At 36.9% G+C, this 21,786-nt stretch overlaps 1 protein-coding gene across 1 annotated transcript in view; it reads left to right on the forward strand.

Moving 5' to 3' along the window:
* Positions 1-21,283, forward strand: part of hhip (hedgehog interacting protein) — a 42,796-nt gene extending 21,513 nt beyond the window's left edge. The window contains exons 7-13 of the mRNA XM_065295734.2: positions 4,908-5,051; positions 5,151-5,272; positions 6,616-6,739; positions 7,165-7,295; positions 8,304-8,388; positions 18,393-18,541; positions 18,676-21,283. Coding sequence (XP_065151806.1) covers positions 4,908-5,051; positions 5,151-5,272; positions 6,616-6,739; positions 7,165-7,295; positions 8,304-8,388; positions 18,393-18,541; positions 18,676-18,872 — 952 coding nt within the window. The 3' untranslated portion in view covers positions 18,873-21,283. The remainder of the gene's footprint in view (positions 1-4,907; positions 5,052-5,150; positions 5,273-6,615; positions 6,740-7,164; positions 7,296-8,303; positions 8,389-18,392; positions 18,542-18,675) is intronic.
* Positions 21,284-21,786: the final 503 nt, after the last annotated feature.

A 21,786-nucleotide genomic window follows, 5' to 3' on the forward strand; every position in this document is an offset into this window, starting at 1 on the left:
ACATGAACAAAGATATAAAATAAGAAAAATGAAAATAAAAAACTCAAAGGCAAAAATGTAACATGGATTTTAAATAAACCGCATTCTTTACTTTTTAGCTAATCAAGAATTTTCATTCAATTGCCATGATTTTTCATTTACACTTTACAAATGTTAACGCCATTCTGGCACAACCCTCTCATGTGGGTGAGATCTAACAACGCTTTACTCTCATTGGATAGTGAAATTGGATTGACAGCACCCTGATCATGGGTCTCATTTATAAAACTGTGCGTAGGATCCAAATATAGCCCAAATATATTATACCAAAAATATTAAATATAATATTATAAAACAAAGCAATGTTCCCTTTATAGATCACAGATCACCTGCAAGTGTGCGTACATGAATCCTCCTCAGATCCCACCCTGCAAGCCCATTTTCCCATCAAGTTTTTTTTATACCTTTGCATGGGAACTGGCGTACGCACGCTTTATAAATGAGACCCCAGGAAGTTTACATATCAGTGGAACGGATTTTGGAGAGCGGTCTGGATGTGGCTGTCTGTATAGTTTTAGTGTTTGTGTAACTTATGTAGTTAGGATACTAGTTAGTAATTAATATTACAACATTGGTACAAGACAAGATTACAAGGTAATCTTGTACCAATGTTGTTTCATATGAGTTCTAAAGTGTGGCAACGAGTGTCCTCATTGTCCTCCTCACCCTTAATAAAATAATTCAGATAATCAAGAAAATCAAAAATTAGCAGTTTTATCTTAACTCATTCTATGTTTTATATGAACAATCATACAGATGGAATCATTTTGGAAACATTGCAATGTGATATCTAATACATAAGATGATGAATTACTATTATAGATTATTTAAAGAAATACCAGGTCAGCAAGGAATAAACTGACTAAACATAAACATTGCTGTATACTGTACAGAAATAACACTTTTAGCATATATTATCTCAATTACATTACCTTACCTGAGGGTGACAAAAATGTCCAGCTGAGGAAGATGATAATGACGTTCCGTGGAACCCCTGCATTATGTGAAGGTTTTGCTGTCCTTGCCCACATATTTAAAAATGCATTTTCCCAGTGAAGTGCTTTTATTTAAAGTGGGCATGCAGCCTAAATGTCATTTTAAAATTTAGTGCAAGATAAACTTAACATTAAAGCAGATCTTTCTTTTTAAACCCATGCTGAGCATACAGTATTTTCCCAGTTATCTACAGAAGTTACACCTTATTAAATAGTATTGATGCTTTCAAATGACATTTATATTTAATATTAAGATATTGCTACAGCAAACAAATTCAAAAAGGTGACAAAGCTGGAGGTCTTAAAACAAGTTTCTCTGCTTTTCCGGATATAACCTAAATATAAAACAAAGACAACTGTCTCTTATATACTTACTAACTCAATAAGTAATTTACAAGTAATTTTACAAGTACAAACACTATACCAGGGCTAGTCAACTGGCGGCCCGCAGGCCAAGTGCGGCCCGCAGGCCAAAAGGCTGCAGCTTCCGGAGGTCGCATATGCAAACTGCATACGTCATCAAGTTTAATTTAACTGAGCATTGCATTCACAAATCATAAGCATATTACAACAATTTACGATTAACTAAATAATAATAATAGTCAACTTTATAAATGTTAAAATTCTGAAATAAGACTTAATGACGTATGCAGCCTGGAAATGCGACCTCCGGAGGCTGCAGCCTTATTGAGAAACGACTATAGTCTGATTTAAATTCAGCGTGATTACTTTTACCTTTCCACTGTACAAGACAACACAGAAAGGGGCTGTGTGGGGTGCCAATCATCTGCGGGTGCGGAATTATCTGATCCAATTCGAGCTTTGGATGCATTCAAGAAAATAAACTTATGCGACTACACCGCATGTGACGCGGCGACCGGAAGTGATGTATTTCAGTGTGTTCCAATCAAAACTGTGCAAAGTTAAAATTATTAATTATTTTTTGTTTTACTTTATCAGTAACACTTGAATACTTTAATTGCTGGTAAGTAAATTATTAACTATACTCGTAGATTAAAGGTTCTCTCCCATGACAGATTTACGATTAAACTACATTTTCATTTCGACTGCCACTAGGGGGCGTACTCCCGACAGTTATATCTGTATGTAATGTACAATGGAAAGGCTGTTTAGCATATCTATAAAATATTAAAAAAGTAAACATGTAGTGCAATTTTAGTCATTAGGAGAAGACTATATGTTGTGAGTAGTTGACATGTAACAATTAATGAAAGTTAAACAGTTATAAAGAAAATATGTTTAGGAGTGTTGATCTTTTACTTTTACTTTTACTATTAACATTTGGCTCGTACATGTTAAACTGCAATTGTTTTAAATATTAATAAAGAAAATATGAGTTTTCAGTAATTAAAAGGCTTTTAAATTTCAATTTTTTTTGAAAATGCATGTTTTCAATATGGTTTATTTTCAAATATACTACAACAAAAGTAACAAAAACGACAACAATACACACATATATATGGTGAAAGTAAAAAATATATCAAAAGTAAAAATAGGGGTAAAAGTTTGGCCCGCGTCATATTTACAATTTTAAAATCTGGCCCCCGAAGAAAAGTAGTTGAAGACCCCTGCACTATACAGACAGCTGCATCCAGATCACTCTTCAAAATCCACTCCACTGATCTTCCTGATCAGGGAATTGTCAATCCAAATCTCACTAGCCAATGTGTAAGTCACATCACACTAAGGGGCTGGACACACCAAAACTTTTAAACGCGGCTGAAAACGCCTTGAGGACGCCGAATGCCAGCTGTTTTTCAGCTGAGTGCCAGCTTTCACCAGCTGAGCGCTTTGATAGCTGTGATACTTCAGCTGCGAGCCGGTTGGTTGCTGTGGTAATGTCCCGCCCCTCCTCCACTGTGATTGGGCGGCCGTGTGAGAACTGATATTGACGAGCGGAGCTTTTCTCCCAAAGTTGAATCTCTTTCAACTTTCGACGCTCAGCGCCGACCGCGGAAAAACCGCCGAGCGCCGGTTTTCAGGGCGGAAAAAACCCGCTAGCTGCTGGCTTATTTGAAAACCGCCGAGCTTCCATTGGAAACAATTGAAAACATGCGCCGGCCGCGGGCGTAAAAGTTTTGGTGTACACAACCCCTTAGAGGTTGGTGCCTGAATGGCGAACGTTAAGTTGTGAATTGTAAATAAAAACTTTGGCAATGAAAAAATAAATCTTGATTTGCTAAAAAGATGCTTAAAAACAGCTAAAAACAAATGAAAAGATGCCTTTGAGTTTTTATATTTATATGTTTTTATTTTACATCTTTGTTCATTTCTTTAGAGTTTGCATTCATTTTTATTGGCACAAAATAATTCCATACCATTTGCCCATTTACCTCAAATTTCGGGTATTCTGTCCTCCAAAAAAAATATTTGTTCCAGTATCAGCACATTTTGCACTAACTAACTGTTGGATATACAATAAAACTGGAAACAGTACAACTAGGGGTGGGTGATATCTCGATATTCGAACTATTGATATATTTTTAAAACTCGAAATGGATTTTGACATATCGTATGTATCGATATAATGTTTATATTAAATTCTGATTTCGCCACTTTGCCTTCTCTGGGTGCTGTGCTCACCCCCGCCTCCTTGCTTTTGTTCCCCCTCCCCTAGCGTGTTGTCTCATTTAACATGGCGGGGCCCGTCACGGAATCAACACTGGCCACCACAAATAGATCTTCCATGATTCCCATTTACATGTATATTTTTCTGTTTAAAACGGCTTAAATTCATTGTTGCGAGCGCTCAGAGTGCCCCTCTCTCTCTCTCTCTCGTTCCGTGAGACGCTAATGTCTGTTTCTCCGTATACTTTCTTTTTCGCATAAATGTCATCAGTCACGGATGTTACTGACAGAGAAGACAACTGATCTAGTTTATAATGACTAAACAAAGGTTAGCAGTACTGTCACACACACAGACACACACACACACACACACACACGTTTTCTTGATGTGAGAGCTTTCTCCCTCCCTATGATGCGGTGTGCAATTGCACGTGTTCTGTAGTTTTCTGTGTAACAACAACAGTGTTTTCTATCATATTTAACACATTTAATTCTAAAACGCCTAAAACCTATGTTATTTCAGGATAAATACCCTTATCTCCTGAGGGTTTTCAGAAAAAATATTAAGAATTGTCAAAGTCTACCAAAAACTTAATATCTGAAGTTGAGTTGTTTTATTTTTGAATAAAAGACGACAATATGTATTTTCTTATTTTATAGTTAAAGTATAATTTTTGCATATATTTTTTAAAATGTTGCAGAAGCACTTTGTTCCTACGTGAACTACCTCCTTGCACATCAATTAAAAAAGACCTTGTGGATTTTGACATATTTGTTTTGCAGTAGTTTTTTTTTTGGGGGGGGGGGGTATTTTTCACGCAAAGCAATCAAAATATATATATATATGTATATCCCCCACCGAGATATAGCAAAATATATTGAGATATCATTTTCACTCCATATCGCCCAGCCCTAAGTACAACCACACTAGCTTACATTCAATCAAAGGTCAACCCAGTATTTAAGGAAGATTTTAACTGAATGGTTGAACTGTATTCAGAGAACAGATCATTTTTCATAGAAATTGCAGGTCAATTCCAGTCATCACATCTATTAAATGTTGTAAATATATGCATTGCATTTATGGTATGCAGGTTTCATTGTGACTGCTTACCTTATATAATGTAAAAACAACATTCATGGGGCATGCTATCACAAAAGGTCATATGCCTTGTGCACAGTAAAGCTTTTCACAGCAATTTAAGATATGGGTCAATACAGAAATTGATTTAAATTAACATGTAGGCGTCAGAGGTATTTAAGAAATGTTTTTCTGTGTTTCAGTGATTTCACAGGTTCTGCCCTTAGAGTGGACGTGGATACAGATTTTTGTAACACTCCCTACTCCATACCCAAAAACAATCCCTATTTTAACAGCACCAACCAGCCCCCAGAAATATTTGCCCATGGACTGCATGATCCAGGGAGGTAGGGGCCCATTTTTTTAAAGTATTTTCATCGTCATGAAATTTTCAAGTTGCATTTCCAAACTTCCTTGTAAAACCACCCAATCCCTTCCTGTTGTAGGTGTACAGTGGATAAGCTCCGCATGGACATCAATGGAAGTCTACTGATCCTGTGCACGGATACCGTGGGCAAAAATACAACCACAGGCAGGATCCTGCAGATTATCAAAGGGAAAGACTATGGTATGTCTGTGAGGAGGTTGCTTAAACATGATGGATTACTGAACAAGAAGAAAGGTTATTGAACTGGCCAAGCAGTTGTTTCAGCCAGACAACCACTCAAGAGTCCTTGTATTGCATTTCAGAAAGCATAAATTATTATGTCAGTCTATGCATCATGAAGTAATGTTAAGCTTTCATGCTAAGAACAGAATGTCTGAAGTTAACAAAAAAATATTTCAAACTTTAATGCTGTATTTAGGCATACTATTACAAATTGATACAAAACTATTTTTTATATGGGAACAACATTAAAATGTTATTTGTGGAAGTTAAATTTATCACTGTCCAAGAGTATTATTAAGGTCATTTAGTGCATTGTTGAAACTCACAACGACCATCATGGTTTTCCGTCGCTAAGCTGTGACAACTGAGCCCTTAAATCACTACCAGAAGTCAATAAATATAATTTCCTATGGTCTTAGTGATGAATTAGCTTTCTTATACACCCTCATACACATTGGCAGCAAACAAAGATGGCTCTCTCTCCCAGCCAATGCATTTAAACCTCAAAACAATCGCCAATTACCCCAAACACCAGGCCATTTAAGACGTTAAACCAACACCACGTGAGTTAGTTGATTAAATTACATTTTATTGTTTTACAGGCCTCAGACTGTAACATTATAATACTCGCCATTCCCTAAACCATTGTAATCTTTGTAGACATACAAACTTACACAAATTTACACACGCACTCATTTGTAATTGTGGGATTACCTCACCCTTTCTCCATTTCACTCTTGTCCATTTCTTAATTTGTGAAGATATAATGTGAATTTAACAGCACTCAAATGGAATGTTAATGAGGACATTTAGTGAAACGAACACGGTCCCCCATATTAAGTTTACATAGTGTTTTTATAACCGTCTAGGGAGTAGCTAATTAAACCCTGTATGAAAAGCTAATGGTCTCTTGACAGACTGTGGTAAGCATGGATATCTCTTACACAAACAAAGAGAATTGTTATTATGGGCATAAATCAACCTTGCGTCATTGTACAACACATGTACTATAGGATGGTGATTGAAGTCATAAAAGAGGCATTCAGTTTGACAAACGCATAACATTGGATTATTAATTTAAGTATTCATACTGTAAAATTTAACATGTACTGTAAAATTAACAACTACAGGCGTATGTGGACTTTTTTATATTTTTAAGTTAAAACCAAATGGATTATTTTTAATATGAAATAATAATGCTAAATATTAAAAAAGGATTTGTTCATCTTTGCTTACCTAAGTTACATTGTTTTTTGATTTTAAGTTATTGGTAAGTTGATGGTGTGTCTGTTTCCTTATAGAAAATGAGCCCTCTATGTTTGACCTGGGGTCAAATGGAGGTGCCATACCAGTTGGTGGTTTCATCTACAGGGGATGTCAGTCAAGACGACTTTATGGAAGTTATGTGTTTGGAGACAGAAATGGGTATGTGTTCTATAATTTTACTGTCATATATTTAATTTTAAAAACGCTACTTAAAAATGCCTTAGACTCTTTTTATTTGCCATTTATTACTGTCTTCAGTTAAACACAGTCAGAGAAAAAAGATTTTGTTTCAAAGAAACCAAAAATTAGCTTACATTTGATTGAAACTACAGGCTTTCTTATGTTTTGATTGTGCTAACACACACACATCCACCATACACAACAATGAGGTAAAATAGTTTTTCAATGTAAATTAAGAGTAGATACTTGCCAGGCCAGTATGTGTTTTCACATGTTGCATAGGTTAGAAATTCATCCTCTCTTTCTTTCATTATTCATTGCCCAAGTCATTAAGAAGGACACAAATAAATTGTCACCAATATGAAACGTGGTGTATTTATCCCCTGATTGTATGATTGTTTCAGGAACTTCAGAATTCTCCAGAGACCTTCAGAAGACAGGTTGTGGCAGGAGAAACCTCTTTGTCTTGGTAGCAGCAGTTCCTGTGGTTCCTCACTGGTAGGCCACATCCTGGGGTTTGGCGAAGATGAATTAGGTTAGTGAACTCTCCAAAAACTTTAGTGAGACACCGATGGTGTCCATTTCACAGCAAATTCAGAGAGGCTTTATTTGTGGCATTGTCATAGTTTGTTTAAATCTGATATGACACAAAAAGAATTGATGTACACAGATTTCTCAACAAGACCTAATACTTTGGCAAAAAACAAGCGATCTGTTTGGTTCAGACATAATCTGATGTTGAAACGATCGTTTTACTAATATATACCATACCATGATGTCACAGGGAGAACTAAATTGCCTCTCAAATTCAATATTCATCAGAATGATAGAGAACAGAAAAGATCACCAAGGTCAAAATGGAAAATCAATTTCTTTACCAACTCCCACTCCCAAAATATCTTTCCTCCATGGAATATTTCAGCATGAAACCATATTTCTGACAAATTATTTTCCCATTTTACCACTGACTGGATATCAAAGGTTAGCTCAATTTGTCATCACATAGGGTTTATATCTAGACACTTCTCTGTTTCCCTACTTGCATACTTAACATTGGTAACAACTGATTGTTGGCTCACTGGAATGGTTATGGGTTTGTTTCTTAAAACTGCATGCCAACCCCTCTGACAAAGTAATGCCCACTCACTGCTAAGATACAATCTCTGCAACCACGTAATATCCCCACAGCTCAGTGCATCACAGGGAACATAAACTCTCGAACCCAAACACCAGGTCAAGTGAGACAGGGAATAAATCTTGCAACGTGCCAAGATTGGGCCTCTGTGAGGGAGAGATAGCATTTGTTGCTGATTTGTAAAAGGGATTCATTGGAAGGCTGCATTGGAGACCCACATGGCAGTCTTCTGACACATGTTTACAATCTGCGCACAGTACTGCAGGCTTGCTCCTCATTAAATTACTTGCATGAGGTTTTAATGACCCCCTTATGAAACCCTCTCATGCACCAGTGTCAAGTGCAACAAGAAGTAAGTTTAGAGAGGAGGAAATCCCTCAAAGACCTATGTGTATTTTTTCTCTCCAGGTGAGGTCTACATTCTTGCTTCAAGCAAAAGCCTGGCAACACAATTACACAGTGGAAAGCTCTACAAGTTGGTGGACCCCAAGAGGTACATTGAGCTCCATATATACAGAACAAATTATTGTATACAATAGGATTTATGCAACAATCATCTTGACTCTCAGTTGTTCGGTCTCTATTGCTCTTTTCATGTGAAATTTATGACGTTACCGCTAAGCAATGCTAATATTGAAACTCACATAATTAATTCCATTTTTATTCTGCTTTACAAACCCCCCGGTGATCGCCTTACGTGCTATGACTTGAACATCTGTGGTCAGTTCATACCAAGAGAGACAAGATGGTTCTCAGAGAGTCTGAGCTGGAACACGGTTCTATCTTTCTCTCGCACGTACATGCACGATGACTTTCACTGGCTTAAACAAGTCGTCACACAACTGCCTGTCTTAGCCAACACAAACCTCAACCATAATTGGAGAGTAAGCATACCATTTCCAAATGTTAGTGTAACGTGTTTCTAACACCAACACAGTCAAGGTGGCTCGGACAGCACCGGTTTACTAGGGTGCCTGTGTGGTCGGTTGCGTGTTTTTCTTGCTTTGACAGGACTTACACACCTGTCTTTAACAGAGGAAATGTTTTCCTTGAGAACCTTGAGTGCATTCACATGTTGGCAAATCTATTGCAGAACAAAATTTATTCCGTTGACATACAAGTCCACGTGTTCATTGTGAGAAATTTAACACACGAATGAGGTTGCTTAAAAGATTTCATCATTTATAAGATTTCATTATGAAGTAATTTATACAGCATGTTTTGTACCGCTAAAAGCCATTTTACGGTACATCTTAAAAATATGTCATCCTCACCAAGTGCATGTCAGAAATATCATCTATTAGAAATGAGCATAGGAATTCTTAAATAACATGTGCAAAAATGTTTGCATTTTTAATAGATCAGATAAAAAACACTACATTAGGCACAGACAGGCAGATCTGTCAAGATTTTAATTCAAACCAATCGTTCATGAAACTTGTTTTCGTCCTTTCTTCCCCCTACAAAATCTTTTTATAGGACCTACTCAGACAAAGGGACTATATAAATTACCTTTTATTTTACAGTACGTGTACTTACCATGTACATATATGGTAAATATATTGTACTTACAGACAAATGTGTGGTACTTACTTTTGAGTATCTACATGGTAATTAAATTGTATCATTATTGTACAATTGTATGTAACTCTAGATAATTGATGGGTAATATCAGATTCATACTTATAGTGCATGTATACTTTAACTAATGAGAAACACTACTGTACTTACAAATGAATGTACAATATAAGTATTTAGTACTTATAGGCAAGTGTGGGTTAATGACAGGTACTTATAGTGTATGTATACTGTAAGTAATGTAGTACATTCGTGTTTCTCTTTAGTTACAGTATACATTCACTATAAGTAGCTGTCATTAACCCAGTACTAAATACTTATAATGTACATTAATTTGTAAGTACAGTAGTGTTTCTTGTTAGTTACAGTATACTTACAATATAAGTATGTATCTGGTATTACCCAGTACTTATCTAGAGTTACATAATAACTACCAAGCAAGTATGTTCCACTGGTAGGTACAGTAATGATACCATTTAATTACCATGTAGATACTCAAAAGTAAGTAGGCTACCACACATGTCTGTAAGTACAACATTTTTACCATATATGTACAAGGTAAGTATATGTACTGTAAAATAAAGTGCTACAGGACCAAAGCATAGTAGTGGCCCGGTTACAATGTTGGAACAAATTGAGTTTATGTAAAACCAAGATTCAAAGCAGCATGTGGGGCAAATCTAACACTGCCCACATCTCGATGTACAATATGCCTATGGTGAAGTATGCTGGTTATTTGCTGGGATGTTGCATTCTATCAGTAGAGACTGGACATCTTGTTACATTGAAAACAAATGAACAGTGGTGGGCTGTGCATTTCACATTCAGGGCCTTCAGTTCTGTCCTACCTTCTAGGGACAGGTGTTGTGAATTAGCCATGGCTATAAACACTGTGATACAGGCATGGGATTGTTCTTGATGTAATAATATATGTTTTTTGTATCTGTCCCTATTAAAAAATAATAATAATAATAAATTAATTATTCCATCTCATAATACTATCATTATGACGTCAGGGCAATAGAAACATGTCAACCGTTAAATTGCAAAGTAAAATAGAAATTACTGCATTTTACGCCTCATTGAATAACAGTAAAATTATACTTTATTTAAAAAAACACTACAAAACAAGACACATCGAAAAATATACAGAAACCCATTTGGATGGTATTTGAAATGAAGGCAAACTCCTTTTTTCAAGCTTACCAACTGTTTTATAAGAACCAAAAGTATAACAAATTACTTTGTTGACAGTCTATTGTTCAAGGATAATGCAAAGAGTTTTACTCTACTTTAAGGTTTACTCTAAAAAATTACTTAAATTAATTAAAATGTACATTTTACAAATAGTATTTGCCCATTAAATAAAATGCATTAAACTCACCAAATTAGACTACAGATTATTCGTACACAAAATCCATCTTTCTTTCTTTCCTCAAGAAGAGTTAGATCACTCTGTTGTACAACATGAAGTCCTTTTCTGTCGCCATGGATGCTAATGCTGAAAGTCGAGACTGTCCAGTAGTATGTCTGGCATAAGTTTTAATTCGTTTTATGGCTGAGTATGTCTGTTCTACCGAAGCAGATGACACAGGAATAGTCACAGGCAAACATGTCAATCCGTACAGCTGCCAGATTTTTATGATGAAGGAAATAAAGGATTTCAATGGGATTTTTTTCCTTCAACTGCTAAGGGTCAACTCAATCAAAGGACGCGCAAAAATGCTGATGTTACTCTAAGCCCTCTAAAAGGCAATGGCAACTCAAAATCATATAGGTTAATGCAATGATTTCATTGCCATTTATCTTAAGCTGAAGGCGCCCGTACTGTTCGTTCTGAAGGCCTAGCAGTGGCGACTGGTGACTGCTCTTCCGAGGGGTGTGAATTCAAAATATGTGTTTGTTGCGTGATGTGAACCATGTGCATCATGTGTCTTGTCAAAATGAGTTCCTGCTGCACACGCGTAAAAACTGTTTATGATAAAAGATACGCTCACGTTCACATAATACTCGCAAGAAACTCACTTAATAAACTCTGATTATGCATTAGATAATGCAAGTATATTGCAAATGCAAGCGTCTCTTTTATCATAAACCCTTTGGACTCAGCAGGCACTTATTTAGGCATGACATATGATTCACATTGTGCGCCCTCGAAAAATAAGTCATTGGCCGCAACTGAGGCCTAGGCAGATTTCTATGACCCTGGTAACCCATGATGTCAGGCACTGGCTAAAAAGTGATTGGATAAATGCTTCATCATAAATACACACTACTGGAAACAGCGCAACCAAGAGAAAAGCTATAAAATGAAGACAATAGACTATTATGGGATTCATATAATACACATTCATGGAATAATATATTAAAATGTAAATCAGTGATTCAGATTGTGTTTAGGCCTGCAGGGAAGGCTTTGCTGGCCCTTTCGTCCCACCACTGCAAATGAACATAGATCAGTCTGCAAAAACATGTGGTGAAAGGACATACTGTAGTGTAATAAGACTGGAGTGGCCTAAAAACCCAAAAGTTCAGTGTCGGCAATGGCAAAGTATAAGTGCTTTTCTCAAACCAAATAGGAAGATGAATCAGTATTTTAAAAAGTCTGCTGATAGTGCCCTGCGACCTGCAGAACCTGGATCAAGTCTGCCTGGAAGAATAGGCCCAATATATTAAGTGGCTTACAAAAGGTGGCTTTTGAAAATATAAAAATAAGGATTACATAATTATCAAAACCGTATTTTTACTGTAATGACATTAAGTTTGCATTTGATTGCTTTGTAAATATCCCAGGCTAAAACAGTAAGAATTGTGAGAGAATTGGTTGAGAGTTTAAATACTTTTGCAAGGCATTGTATACCCAGGTGACGACAGTGCCACCCAAGTCTAATGCTATTAATTACCACAGATGTTTCCACAAGTCTCCTAAACGAGGCCCCTCAAACTTACTTTAATTATGTTTTTTGGCTTTGCTGCATTTTTCCAAAGAACAATTCTTTCCAACATTGATTGGAGTTGTTTAGTCTGTCAGACCTGCGGTGTTGGGTTCACTGTTTTACACACCCTGTCAGTTTTTGTGATCTAATTACCAAATAAAGGAGGTGATATGACAATTCTGAGATGATTAGCACTCTCAAGTAGGGTGGTCCAGCATTTACATTTCATGGACTTACATTTACAACTTTCCTGCACTTCTAAGCCTTGTTGCATTTGCAATGTCTCTTGTGTTCTAGCTGGTGTTAAGGACTTCAAAATGCCCACACTATGTTTTGATTTTGATTGACCACATTGCGTTTTCTGCTCGAGAACTTTAAGGTGGAGCACATCGCATTTGCTAACACAGAATAATAAATAATCCAATCTACATTGGACAAGGGAGCAACTATAGCTTTGTTTATTGACTATTGACAAACAATCAGAGGATGGAACAGTTTAAAAGAAAAAGACTTTTGACTACTTTGGCTACTTTGCCAGAAATATTAGTCCATAAGTAAGGTGGGGGGATACTATATTTATATATAATATATATGTTTATATACATTCTGGGTTACTAAAGACCTGAATATGTAATAATGATTGCCGAAACATTCATGCATTTAATGGTTAACCCTTTAAGGTTCTTCGCAAAGTGTTTCATATACAATATATCTGTATCTGTATATTGACAACATAAAAGTTTTTATAAAACGGTTAGTTCCAATCCTTGATTCTGATTGGTTAATTAACTGGTTATTATTAACGATAAAACACGGCTATGACTGCTTAACCCAACGGTTCTATTTATCACTGTGCCTTATAGGGATGTAACGGTATCAAAAATTCACGGTACGGTAGTATTTCGGTAGGATGCCCACGGTACGGTAATTATTGAAACATTTACAGGAAGGAAAAAACATATGAAGACTTGGAAAAACTGCCATAAGTGTTCATTAAACAAGACTGAACATTACAATGTACAAAGTGTAGCGTAGCGTAGTGTTTACAATTTTCATAAAAAGGACAAAAATAATTAGACCATGTAATAAAATAAAAAAATCAAGTTTCAGTTTAGTTTGTCAACTTTAAACAACTCCCAATCAGTCAGGTTTTAAGAATTGAGTCACTCCCTCAATTGACCTATTATTATTATTATCTATGCTAATGCTTGATACTCCTATGAAAGCAACAGTTGTGATTGTAGAATCAAGAAAAGATGATGGGTTTTAAGCGGGTCAATTCATGAAAACAAAAACAACCCAGTAAAAATGAAAACAGCAGCTTACTTATTGTAGCTGGACCTAGAGCTAAGGTCAGCTCACTTAGTACAGGGGTGCATTTCCCAATCGGAAGTCTGCAGCCTCCATAGGTCGCATTTGTAGGCTGCATACGTCAAGAAGACCGTCTTATTTCAGAATATTAACATTTTTCAAGTTGACAATTATTCTTATTTAATCGTATATTGTTGTAACACGCTTATGACTTGCGAATGTAATACTCAGTTAACTTAAATACACCAGGCGTGTAATGACGGATGCAGCCTGCAGCAACCTAAGGAGGCTGCTTTCTAATTGAGAAACGGCATACACGCTCTCCTCATTCACGGATTTACTCACATTCGTTTTTTGTATGTCCATTACATTTTGTCCTTTCTCGTTTCTTGTCACAGCGAACGCGAACTTTTTCCACACATCAGATTTAAAATCCGCGTTTCTTTTGCTTCCGCCATTGTCGCGCCACTTGTAGAGAGGCATCAGAGTGGCACGCATGGGATTTTGGGAATTGTAGTTCCCACGTCCCTCCACTCGCTGCACTTGGCCGGAAAAAAACTACACGTGTTGCTCGGAAGACCTAATGTTTTACCGAATCATGTGACCACGGTTGTACCGGCAAAATTTTATACCGCAATACCACGAAATTTATAATACCGTTACATCCCTAGTGCCTTAGCAACACCCTTAGCAACCACACGAATCAGTTTGAGAATGGTTTGTTGTTTTTATTTGAGCTTTCATACATATTACATATTGGAACGTTGTTGTTCACGGTCAGGGACTATTTTTTTCTAGCGTAAGGAATGCTTTTATTGATTTAACTTCATGAAAGTTGTACTAATACATTTTTTTTACACGTTTTATAAAAGCAATAAGGTACTTGAGGCAAGTGCTGTATCGTGAATAAGTAACGGCTGAAGGGCTGTTTATTAAATATTAAAGTAAAAAAAAATTATTAGTGCAACTTTATTCTTATTCACGATACTTATTCACGATACAACACAGCCTCCCGTAGCTTATTGCTTAAGGTTTTTGGGGGGCTTTAAGTGCCTTTATTACAAATTAACCCAGGTCTGTCTATATATCAAAAATAGGAAATATCAGATCCAGATTGTCTAATATCTAAGTTGTTTCCCTTAGCAATGAGATTTAATATAGAGCTAACATAGATCAAAGTCCCTTTAGAGAAGTCGTGCCACTAAAATGCAATGCCTCTGGGCAGTTATTTCAGCCTTGCAAAACAAAAGTCATATTTACGTAAATAAGGAATTACTCTGTAAAATCAAGTGCTAAAATCACAATTAAACAACATATTTCCAACCAACCATTCAACCTGGGATTAACTGTATCAATCTTGGTTTCTAAATCTCAAATTGCGCTAAAAACAGGTCACTTCAGTGACTGCACTTTAAATTCTACAGAGTTTTTTTAACCCAATGCATTGGACAGAACACATGTTGGGTTAATAAATAAACCTACGCTGAATTGTTTCAATGCAATTCTGGGTTGTTTCAACTCATGGTTAGGTCTGTCCAGTATTTACCCAACACTCGGTTATAAATAACCCAGCAGAATTTAAAGTGTGCAAATGCACACAGATTTGCAAGCGCCTCACAAGACTCTGTACAGAGCCCCTCCTTTAGAAAATTGTGACTCTTTATCGAATGATGATTGATTCTTTTAACTGGAAGGCGGGACTTCCGTTGCCAGAGTGGCCATATTCAGCATTGCATTGTTCCCTATTCATAGTTTTTATTGTTATATCTTTGCACAGACTTCTGCTAGTAGTCTCCCACTATTTAGTAAACTCACAGCATATCAAGATTGTCAAATGAGATCTCAACAATGTCACAAACTGCTCAGATATCTTTGCAAAGTTAATAAATTATGAAACCATTGAGATTCTAAGGCCAAATTATTTGAGATATATCATCCAAATTCATATAGCTTTATACTATTAGTTTATATTATAGACATATTCTTACTGTATGGCAACAAGTGTCTCATTTTGTCAGTTTTCCATGTGATAATACGTAAACAAAACATATCTGAGAACTCTCGAAAGGTAAGAAGGCAACCTTTGAGCAATGAAATGTTCTTTTATGTACAAAACTTTATAAAGTGCTCACAATCCCTGGTTGCACAGTCCATATCTCTCACCCAAAGGCTCCTTTATTTCATGGTCTGTCCTAAATCTCCCACTCACAACTGTGTTCTTTTCCTTAACAAAGCCCCTTAGGAGTTGTTCTGAATAGCCTATTGCTACAATACACAGTAAATTTTTTGATACAATGTCACCACAAAGAGGTGCAAACAAAAGTGAGAGATGACAAAAACACAGAGGAGTCACACAGAGATCCTTGATGAAGCTTTTTTGCCATGCTAGTTAAACACCCCCTTAGCTCCTCCCACTCGTCCCTGTGCTCTCTCTGGCATCAAATAACTCAGATGTTTCTTACTATCAATGAATTAATCCAAGAGATATTAAACTGTCTCTTTAAGAAAATCTCTCATCTACTAGACACATTACCAATGAGCAACAGAAGATCAGTACTTCATAGGACATCTGTAGAAATTGACCATGTCTGAATCTATTCCTTAGAATTCAACAGATTTTCCCCTAAAATGAACATCAATGGTAGCCCGTGACTATGTGATGTATACCTGAAGCTCTTTTTGCCTCAGTTACCCAGTGTATGTGATCAAATCTGTTTCTGGCTAGAAAGATAATGCAGAACAATGTGGGAAAATTTTATCAGAACTATGATTCTATTTCAAGCACTGTTTCGGTTAACAAATAGAGTGGTTGAACAAGGTTCGACCTCCCATGCAGAAACAGGCAAGCTACAGGACAGTCAGTGTTAAACTAATAAGCTAGGGAATCCTTTATCAGTCTGTGTTTTATGCAAGTAGCCACACAGAGTTGATACATTCCCACAGTGCCTGTTGACCCAGCTGTCTTTGTCAAGTGCCACGGCAGCAGGTGTTGTTTTCACGGCCACCCTGCAAGTAATGCAAACTGTTTAGTAGCGCCGCTGACCCGGCGTCATTAACAGTGTTAAACCAATCCTCTGGGGAGCGTATATTTCCCTCCCTCCCTTTCTTTCTTTTCCACTATCCATCTCTGTTTCTTTCTCTCCCTCATCTTTTCTGTCTCTTTTTTAACAACGTAACAGCCTGTCACAACAACACAAAAAAACAAAGTGTGGATAAGAGAAAGGGGAGACCTGATATGGGTGCTGAAAGCAGAAAAGGGGAGCATGGGAACCGCTCCCCCACTAGACCCCCCAGAGCATCCTGCCAGAATTCCCTTGTTACCACCCTACCCCTGCCATCAGTCACTGAAGCTGTCAGGGCAACTCAAAGGTCCAGCATCCCACTTTCTCTCATAGACACTTTTGCTACCCCAGGTCTTCATGAACTTCAAACATGAATTGCCTGTATAACACCAGTCAATGATGGAATGCCCGGTTATCTCTTAATTGTGACTATTTGACATATGGTATCGGTAGCCTGGTATATTAGCATGAGATAGCAACTGAATATATGTCAGTGATGTAATTGCATGGGGACAAGTGGAGTAATACTTTGTACCATGCCTAAGGCTATAATTAAATGGTTAAATGGTTAACTTCCACTGTATCAACAGATTTCTTATCAGAAATGAAAATAAACACCAATTAGTCGATTGTTGACATATGGTAACTTTACAAAGAGCTATAAAATGAATATCAGTATCTCAGCATAGCATCGATATTTTGATGAAGAACTGTTTGGGCTCAGACTTATGATTTTCTTGTGGATTTTTGTGGCAATTTCAGCACAGTTTTGCACAATTTGCAAGCTTTCACCCCCATGCTTTCCACAACCCTCAAGCTCTTAAAACAAAATCATTGGCCACCTAGCTTTCCCATACACCAGGTCTAGTGAGAAACACAGGATGTGAACTCACCAAGAGCTCTCCAGCCTGTTTCCCATACAGTTACTGCTTCACTGGAGTCCAATTACAGTTTGTTTGTGTGTGTGAGTGCCTGTATGTGTGTGTGCCGGCCTGTTGGGTATGTCAACAGCCCTGCCGCTCACTAATAGACAGCATTGAAGAGATTTGCTTGGCTCATTAGGCAGTATGTTTAGCTGAGTGAGGTATAAGGATGTTTGGAGAGCTGAACCTCAGACAGGTTCATCACAAGCCACTTTGTGTGACACTAAGGTTTGGCATTCAAAATCCATTGCGTAGAAAAGCGTTATTGTTTCCATATATCGCCATGCTAAAACTGCATGACATCACCCAGTCACAGGATGCTTAATTTCTTTCTAAACACAAGTTTTCCACATGTATGCATGTTTGTGTATCTTGACAAAAACTAAATTTTTCTCTGATTAATACATGTTTGTATGTTTGGCAAGTGTTTTATTTGTGAGCTGAAGGGCAAACTAGTACACAAGTGGAAATTTTGCATGGAGGAAAAACAGGAAAGTATGACCCTTAGGGTTTCCATTTTTGATTGCTTTGGTTTCATAAGGATTTGGGTGCTTATAAATTCTATAAGTAGCATTACATTTGTAGCCCAAACAACCAGGTGCATCTAAACTTGGCCAAGTTCTGATCGATTAACATTAAGTTTAAATAACCTCTTAACTGACCATCAATGTTATGTGTGTCACGCAGGCCACAGGTCCCCAAGGAGTGTAGAAGGCCAGTAGAGGATCCAGAGATGCTTAGCACCGCTTGTTCTCGTGAATGCAAGAATGGTCACTGTACACCCACCGGAAAGTGTTGCTGCAGCCCGGGCTGGGAGGGCACCTTCTGCTTAAGAGGTACAGAACCGTACTCCCCACACTTTCCTGTTGTATTAGATCTGGAACATGTGTAAAGCTGGAGAAACTGTACTGGGTGCACAAAATCTCTTTCTGTTTTCCAAATGATTTTAGATTTTGCTTTTACTTTTCAGCCAAGTGTGAACCAGCCTGTCGCAACGGTGGGGTCTGTGTGGAGCCCAACAAGTGTCTCTGCAAAGAAGGTTTCTCTGGGGAACAGTGCGAGAAAGGTGAGCGTGGGACACGAGGGGATGGTGAGAAAGACAGCATACTGGAGCACATCATTGACATGACCTCTTACCTGCTGGACCTTACCAGTTATATTGTATAATGAGCAGTTCAGGGTGATACAGCGCTCTTCTGCAGTTGGCAGCCCGAACGTTAAGGGGGGCCTTACAGAGTTTGCCTTCACCATCCCGAATCTTCAACTGCCCCTCACCTGATCCTCCTCTCCCACCACTGTTCTGTTTCATGAGCCACAGGCTTTTAATTTTCAAGTTCCCCTACACCATCTGCACTACCCATCCCTTTGCACAAATACACACAGAAAACAATAACAGAGTGGCCAACAGAACCTCACCTCGCATAGCTGAAAGGGGTCGCATGCTGGAGGTACCACGCAGGAGTCAAGAGTATCGTAGAGGTTGTCCTGCAAGCTGCAACCCACAGTTTTACTGCTGGTATGGTGTCTAAAGTCTGGTCTACTTAAAAGTCAATTGTCCTTGCAACAACAACTGTCAGAGGACTCACAAAGCACTGGACGCCCCATATGAGACCAAACCTGAACGCTTGGTCCAACCCCATGTGGGCACCCGTTCGTACTACAGTACTCTAAAAAACGGAAGACTAATTGGGATTTTAGGGACTTGTTGCACGTCAAGATCAACAAACAGCTCATTTAGGGAAGTCAAATGGACAGTTTCCAAACCGAACTGTACCATAAAGAAAGTTATTGTCTTGGGATTCACAGGTTGCTCGAAGAATAAGGGAGGTAACACCAGAGTAAATGCAATCAAAACTACACAACAGACTACTATCTAGCAGGTCTGTGTATAACTGGAGAGTCATTGGATGGGACTTGATGCAAGTTTACAGTGCATGCAGTTCATAAAACGGATCTGCTAAAATGTCATTGATCTTCTTGATATAAAAGCTGAACTACAGTAATCAATGGAGATCTGCCAAAGTCTAAACTGAATATTGGTTGTATCCCATTGATGTTTCATTAAGATCACATAAAGTGAAATGTAAATCTTTAAGAATGTTCTCACAGTCACTTTGATCGCATTAATTTAATACACATGACATGTTGGAGATGAAAATTTTGAACTAGTTTGCAGAGAAATCATAAAGAGGATACTGCGCTGGTTAAAGCTGCAGTAACAGCTATATTATTTTCTTGTAGTTGTCCATGACCATGCACGCTGCTTTCATTTGCGAATTGTATATCTTACTATATTTTAAAATGTTCGCATATCTAGTTCGTAATCTGTGTGATGTCAAGCACAGAAATCTGTTTTTTTTTTCACGTGAAAGACCCTTGTAAGATGATTTGAAACAAATAACATTGCAACAATCTTTTATCACTTTAAATGTTGATTTGTCTGTAACAAAGAAAAAGCTTGATCTATTGTTCCATTCAACAGTTCTGCTTTGTTTTTTATAAAATCCAAACTCAATTCAGTTTTGTCATTTACAAAAGGGAACAAGGCTGGTGACTGGTGTACATTTCATATAGTTCTGTACTGAGATACGTATTAGACTTGCCATTAATTGATAGAGGAAGGTTTATTTTTTTAAGGAATAATATATGGGAGAGGAGAGTAATAGCAATTTTGCATTAAGTACTTTTATGTATTTTCACGCAAAGACTTACACATGCTTAACACAGTTCCATTGAAAATATGACATCTATAAATATCAATTTGTTGTACACTTTCTATCAAACATACACACACACACAAACTTAAACATAGATTTTTCTTTCCAACTTTTGCTTTTCTCTAAAATGCTAAAGCTATAATTTTTGGGGTGATTTGTTCAAAAACGCATGAATGAATACAGTAACACTAAAGATACTTTTTGATGCTGTCATCGATTTTTGTTTACTTACATAACTCACCATATTGCCTCATAGAATCATAAGCTGTTTATATTTACTGAATAAAAATGTCTGAAATTAAAATGAAACAGTACATTATGTCAATCAGCATTAGGTTCATTTTTAACCATTTAAGTCATCGATATTTCCATTTAATTCAACCTTTTTTGAGTGCTTCTTGTAAGAGTAAATTGATGTTGAAGTGTTACTGTCACCTCTAGAATAGTTAGGTGTATTCATTGTTATTAGTATAATTGTTTCTCCCAAAGATAAGTATACCAACAGCAAACCCCATGTGTTTATTACGTTCTCTACGGTGCATTTTTAACTTTCTTTGTTACAGTAAGTGTAAGGAATTCATGCTGTAAATCTACTCAATAATTAGCACTTAATGTGAAATCTGCATTGGAGCTGCTGGGAAGGTGTCGTGTGAATAGAGTAACCCTTTTCTTTCATTATTTAAGTAGTTACACCGTAAAGCTATTTAAGTTGCCTACAATGTTCTTACTGTTATATGTGAAGAAATATGATCATTTATTGTAAATAAAAGTAGGGTTATCTTGGGTTCTTCTCAGAAATATCAATATGTTTATTAAAGTCTATAGCATGATTGAAACTAAATAAAAGACTCCTTTACTTTATTTCTGTAAAATCTGATCTAAATTATTTGTGTGTATGTGACGTGCTGCTTTTCAGCTGAGATCGATGCTCATGCTTTATTAGTTAAAATTCTTGTTCATTTATTAATACCATTCCAGCATCAATATTCATCGTGAGAACCAAATAAGCTACACAAAAGTTGATCTAAACACAAACTTTCATGTTTTTGAGTTGTGAGAGGAAACAGTAAGTCCATGCTGACACAAGGAGACATGCAAACTTTACATTTGCGTACATTCATGCATATGGAAATAATATATATGCACTGCCGGTTAAAAGTTTTGAAACACTTGACTAAAAGGTTATTTATGATCTTAAAAATCATTTAATCTGAAGGTGTATAGTTAAACGCTTAAAATTACTTTTGTAGACAAAAATATACCTGTGTCGAACAGATTAATTTCTGCTATTAGAAAACTACAATTTTATTTTTAATTGATGAAGGAATATTGAAGGAAAAGCAGCCAACAAGAGCTCAATAAAT

The sequence above is a fragment of the Paramisgurnus dabryanus genome, chromosome 4, assembly GCF_030506205.2.
Source record: "Paramisgurnus dabryanus chromosome 4, PD_genome_1.1, whole genome shotgun sequence".
Classification (NCBI taxonomy): domain Eukaryota; kingdom Metazoa; phylum Chordata; class Actinopteri; order Cypriniformes; family Cobitidae; genus Paramisgurnus; species Paramisgurnus dabryanus.